The sequence below is a fragment of the Notamacropus eugenii genome, chromosome 5 (genome assembly GCF_028372415.1).
Source record: "Notamacropus eugenii isolate mMacEug1 chromosome 5, mMacEug1.pri_v2, whole genome shotgun sequence".
Lineage (NCBI taxonomy): Eukaryota > Metazoa > Chordata > Mammalia > Diprotodontia > Macropodidae > Notamacropus > Notamacropus eugenii.
In genome coordinates, this window is record NC_092876.1 from 89,923,172 (window position 1) to 89,929,025 (window position 5,854).

Genomic DNA, 5,854 nt, shown 5'->3' on the forward strand with positions numbered 1-5,854 from the left:
AGAGGCGGCCCTGCCCCTGACCCCAGCACCTGAACTTAATTTAACACTGAATAGCAGCCCTGCCCCCGCCAAAAGCCCTAAGGCTGGAAGCAGCATTTGAATCTCAGTCCCCAAACGCTGGCTGGGAGGACCAGGAGGTGAGGTGGGTGTGAGGAGAACATTCAGAGGTCACGCCACTGGTTGGAGAGAATGCCAAGAAAAGGGAAAAGAAATAAAACTATTGATGGGTACTTTATCGGAGAAAAGACACTTCCTCCCTTCCTTTCTGATGGGGAGGAACAATGCTTGCCATCAGGCAAAGACACAGAAATCGAGGATTCTGTGTCCCAGTCCACCCAATGGGCTCAGGCCATGGAAGAGCTCAAGAGGAATTTTGAAAATCAAGTTAGAGAGGTGGAGGAAAGACTGGGAAAGGAAATGAGAGGGATGAGGGAGAAGCATGAAAAGCAGATCAGCTCCCTGCTAAAGGAGAACCAAAAAAATCTTGAAGAAACTGGCACCTTGAGAACTAGCCTAACTCAGCTGGCAAGGGAGGTGAAAGGGGCCAAAGAGGAGAAGAATGCTTTCAAAAGCAGAATTAACCAAATGGAAAAGGAGATTCAAAAGCTCACTGAAGAAAATAGATCTTTCAAAACTGGAATGGTACGGATAGATGCTAAGGACTTTATGAGAAAGACAGATATCTCAGAACATACCACGCAGATTCAAAAAATGGAAGATAATGTGAAATATCTTATTGGAAAAACAACTGACCTGGAAAATAGAATCAAGAAGACAATGTAAAAATTCTGGGACTACCTGAAAACCATGATCAAAAGAAGAGCCTAGACATCATCTTCCATGAAATTATCAAGGAAAACTGCCCTGAGATTCTAGAACCAGAAGGCAAAATAAATATTCAAGGAATCCGCAGAACACCGCATGAAAGAGATCCAAAAAGAGAAACTCCTAGGAGCATTGTGGCCAAATTCCAGAATTCCCAGGTGAAAGAGAAAATATTGCAAGCAGCTAGAAAGAAACAATTCAAGGATTGTGGAAATACAATCAGGATAGCACAAGATCTGGCACCCTCTACATTGAGGGATAGAAGGGAATGGAATAGGATATTCCAGAAGTCAAAGGAACTAGGACTGAAGCCAAGAATCACCTACCCAGCAAAACTGAGTATAATACTTCAGGAGAAAAAATGGTCTTTCAATGAAATAGAGGACTTTCAAATTTTCCTGATGAAAAGACCAGAGCTGGAAAGAAAATTTGACTTTCTAACACAAGAATGAAGAGAACCATGAAAAGGTGAACAGCAAAGAGAAGTCATAAGGGACTTACTAAAGTTGAACTGTTTACATTCCTACATGGAAAGACAATATTTGTAACTCTTGAAACATTTCAGTATCTGGGTACTGGGTGGGAGTACACACACACACACATGCACACATGCACACATACATAGAGACAGAGTGCACAGAGTGAATTGAAGAGGATGGGATCATATCTTAAAAAAAAATGAAATCAAGCAGTGAGAGAGAAATATTGGGAGGAGAAAGGGAGAAGTTATATGGGGCAAATTATCTTTCATAAAAGAGGCAAGCAAAAGACTTATTAGCGGTGGGATAAAGAGGGGAGGCAAGAGAAAAACATGAGGTCTACTCTCATCACATTCCACTAAAGGAAAGAATATAATGCACACTCATTTTGATAGGAAAACCTATCTCATAATACAGGAGAGTAGGGGACAGGGGCACAAGCAGGGTGGGGGGGAGGATGGAGGGGAGGGCATGGGGAGGAGAATGCAATACGAGATCGACACTCATGGGGAGGGAAAGGACCATAAGAAAATAGAAGTAAAGGGGGACAGGATAGGATGGAAGGAAATATAGTTAGTCCTATACAACACAACTAGTATGGAAATCATTTGCAAAACTAAACAGATATGGCCTATATTGAATTGCCTGTCTTCCAAGGGGAAGGGGTGGAGAGGGAGGGAGCTAAAGAAGTTGGAACTCAAAGTGTTAGGACCAAATGTAATGTTCTTACCACTGGGTAACAAGAAATACAGGTTAAGGGGTCAAGAAAGCTATCTGGCACTACAGGACAAAAGAGAAGACGGAGACAAGGGCAGGGAGGGAGGATAGAGGAGAGAGCAGATAGGTCACAGGGGCAATTAGAAAGCTCGGGTTGGGGGGGGAGGGGATAAAAGGGGAGAAAATTTGTAACCCAAAATTGTGTGAAAATAAATGTTAAAAGTTAAAAAAAAAAAAAAAAAAACCAAAGGTAGGGTCCGAGACTGAACTGTAGGCATATTCTTGTGTCTTTTAGTTTTTTTTTTTCAGGAGACTAATTGGGAAAGGAGAAGAAAAAGTAGGGGCAAAGCTGCACAATAAGCTTTCCCAATATTTTGGGCTACAAAGGGATGATAAGCATGATAAAAATTATCTAGATTTGATCAGCTATAGAATGAGATAAAGAACTGTATTGGGATCAAAAACTTAGAAGGAGTCTATTGTCTGAGGTCTGCTTGTTACCCACCTTAGGCTTAAACCTAAGTTAGCAGGTTTGATAGAAGATCAGGCCACAGAAGTCTTCAGTAACGTTAAGTACCCTCAATACACATTGGTGGGTAGATGAGAGGGAGGTGGATGATCCCCCTTTTGGGGACCTGAGAAGGCAATACTCTGATAGATAAGTTCTTGCATTAGTTTTCTTAGAACAAGAACATCAAGGAATTCCCTGGTCATTTCTAAATCATGCCGTCTACTCTGACTATGCTCTTCACTTGCCCTTTCCCCAGATTTCTAGCTCCCGTTTGTGTTGTTTTAATTAGAATGTAAACTCCTGTTTTGCTTCCTTGCATTCCCTAGAACTTAAAATAGTGATCAGCACATCGTAAATATTTACATATTTACATAGTGAGTACATTCAGTCAGTTACTCAGTTGGGAATTCAGTCAGTCATAGAGTCATTAATTCATTCAGTCAATCAATAACAGTTCAAAGGCTTCAGGACAGTAGGGATAAGTACCTCTATAATAATGACTACATTCTTGAATTTTTTCCACTGATATTTTCTGTTTCTGTGTGTGTGTGTGTATATCTGTATGTGCTTGTGTGTGTGTGTGTGTGTGTGTGTGTGTGTATTTACTTTTCCCTTTCAGGTGGGATAAGGATGGGGTTGAGGCATGTTTAAACTATTTGATTCCTTTAGTTTAGATTGCGTCATATTGCAGGAAATTTGGAAAAAAAGAATTAGCATCATTGTCTCAAAACTCCACCCCAATCCTTAAATATTCTATAGTTTTGTGAGTATTTATTAAGCATTTAAAAATAAATGTTTTTGATCACATAAGTTCTCCAAAATAATGAGTTAAGTGGTATAAGTGTTTTACTCTGTTGCATCTGTGAAAGGAGTGTTTACACTGATAAATTCAAAAATCATTAATTATTTTTAAAAGATCTATCTTTGACATGGTAAGAAAGTAAGAGGACTGCAGCTTTTGTCCAGACAAGATGGAGTGGGAAAACCATTAGATTTGGCAGAATTCAATTCATATTTCAGCTGTTCACATATGACCTCTGTCATGTTGGACGAGTTATTTTACCTCACTGAGCCTCAGTTTACTCATTCATAAAATAGAAGAATTGGTTAAGATCTCTGCTAGGATGTCTTCTTGATTTACATCTGAAATCTTACAGTGAAATATAGTCTCTTATGAGTGTTTCATTATGACTTTATGTCAGACTTGTTATTTTTTTCCTGATCTTTTTCTTTTTCCTCCATTGGTCCAAGCAAATTGAACTACATGCTAATAAATGCTTGTTTGTTTTTCACTCTTACATAATTGTTTCCTACCAAATAGTTTTCATTGTTTTCAAGTTGTATTATACTTTATGCATAACTTTGATGTCATTGACCCATTGTCAATAATAGAAGAAACTCAAATTTGTTATCTAGCCTTAATGGTGGCTTCTGCTATTATGAAACTAGGTTCTTGTACTCAATCTTCCAGCCCCTGGAACTCTCAGAATGTTTTCTGTGATCAAAGGAATTGAGAGATAAATTTCTTGCATAAAATTCACTGGCCACTCTGGGCACTGAACTTTATACCTTTGTAATAATTGAATGAATCAGGTCATGAATTATAGGCTTCTCCCCAACATTTTGAGAGAAGGGTAGAAAAAGAGTTACACATTTTGCAGTTAGTATGCTTATTGTTCTCCCCCAGAAGATACATACACCACAGAGCTGAGGTGGAGGAAATAAAACTGCTTTTTATTTAAACCTGCAGTATCCAATTTACTTTGTCCTGGACCACAATATACATATGGGAGGAGGGGTATAAAGTCCAAAGATTAAAATTAGTGCTGAATGTGAAGACATTATAAGTACATCCTTTCCCCACTCTCATATATTTACACTGGAATTGACACAGAGGTAATCTCTATATTTTAATTTTTTTAATTGCATTATCCCTGAGGACTTGGTTTCTTATTAATTGTGAGATTATTTTTCATTATTAGAACAAAATACTCTGTCCCTCTACAAAGGCTCTTTTCCTAGGAAGGAATAGAATGGAAGAGTGTGGATTTCTTCATTTGACATTAATCTTTCCTGGTGAAGATTTGAATCAAACATTCTCGTATTTGCTTGGTCCTGACTCCATAAATAACAGGATTGAGCGCAGGAGGGACAACCACATATAGATTGGCCAATAGGATATGGATGTAATGAGGAATATTGTGGCCAAATCTATGAGTGAGGAATGAAAAGAGAGCTGGAGTGAAGAAAGCTAAGATGACACAGATGTGGGAACCACAAGTGTTTAGAGCTTTGAAACGAGCATCCTGAGAAGGAAGTTTAAAAACTGCTTGAAGAATTTGGATGTAGGAAATGGCAATCAGTGTCATATCCAAAAATATTATACAAATTATAAACAAGCCATAGATGATATTTACACTGATGCTGGCACAAGACAATCGGGCAATTCCCATATGTTCACAATAGGTATGGAGAATGACATGATGACCACAATATGGCAACCGAAGCACTAAAAATACCATAGGTGTCACTAAAGAAAAATTTCTCAGGATAGCCACACCTGAAATAGTCACAATGACTTTATTAGTGAGGATTGTATTATACCTGAGAGGGTGGCAGATAGCAACATAGCGATCCAAGGCCATAGCTACAAGTACAAAGCTCTCCATACCAGTGAAAATATGAATGAAAAACATCTGGGTGAGGCATCCCTCAAATGTAATCTCTCTCAAGTTGAACCAGAAAATGCCCATCATCTTAGGAATAGTGGCTGTGGACAGACCTAAGTCAACAGTGGCCAACATAGCTAGAAAGTAGAACATAGGTTGGTGAAGACTTTGCTCAGTATTGATCACAAACAGAATGCTGAGATTCCCTATAAATGCAATCAGATACACCGTACAGAAAGGGAACCCTATCCAGATATGGAATTCTTCCAGTCCAGGGATTCCCAGTAGCAGAAAGTCGGAGGGGTGGAATTCAGTGTCATTAAGTGAAGACATTCTCTGTATGCTGTTGACATTCACTCTTGTTAGAAGTGGAATCTTTACCCCTTTAATGGAGGCATTAAATTCATCCCATTCTTCTGTTATCTGGAGAACCATGAAAAAGACAGCATCATCTTTAAATTCACTTATTCCATTACTTAAGCCCAGTAAATTTATCTTGGCCATTTTCCAAATTAACACTAAAAAGATTTAGTCTGCAAATGAAAGGCTGAATATGAGTTAGTTTGAGTACAGATGCTGCAAACACTATAAATGCTCTAAATACTACAACTATAACCTCCAGAATGGGTCAGAAAAAGATGTTTTAGAAGGAG

At 38.7% G+C, this 5,854-nt stretch overlaps 1 protein-coding gene across 1 annotated transcript; it reads right to left on the reverse strand.

Annotated features, from left to right (window-relative positions):
• Nucleotides 1-4,595: 4,595 nt before the first annotated feature.
• On the reverse strand, nucleotides 4,596-5,546 carry LOC140508660 (olfactory receptor 52E4-like). Its single transcript, XM_072616548.1, has one exon. It carries the CDS (start codon nucleotides 5,532-5,534, stop codon nucleotides 4,596-4,598), a length of 939 nt encoding a protein of 312 aa, XP_072472649.1. The 5' UTR covers nucleotides 5,535-5,546.
• Nucleotides 5,547-5,854: the final 308 nt, after the last annotated feature.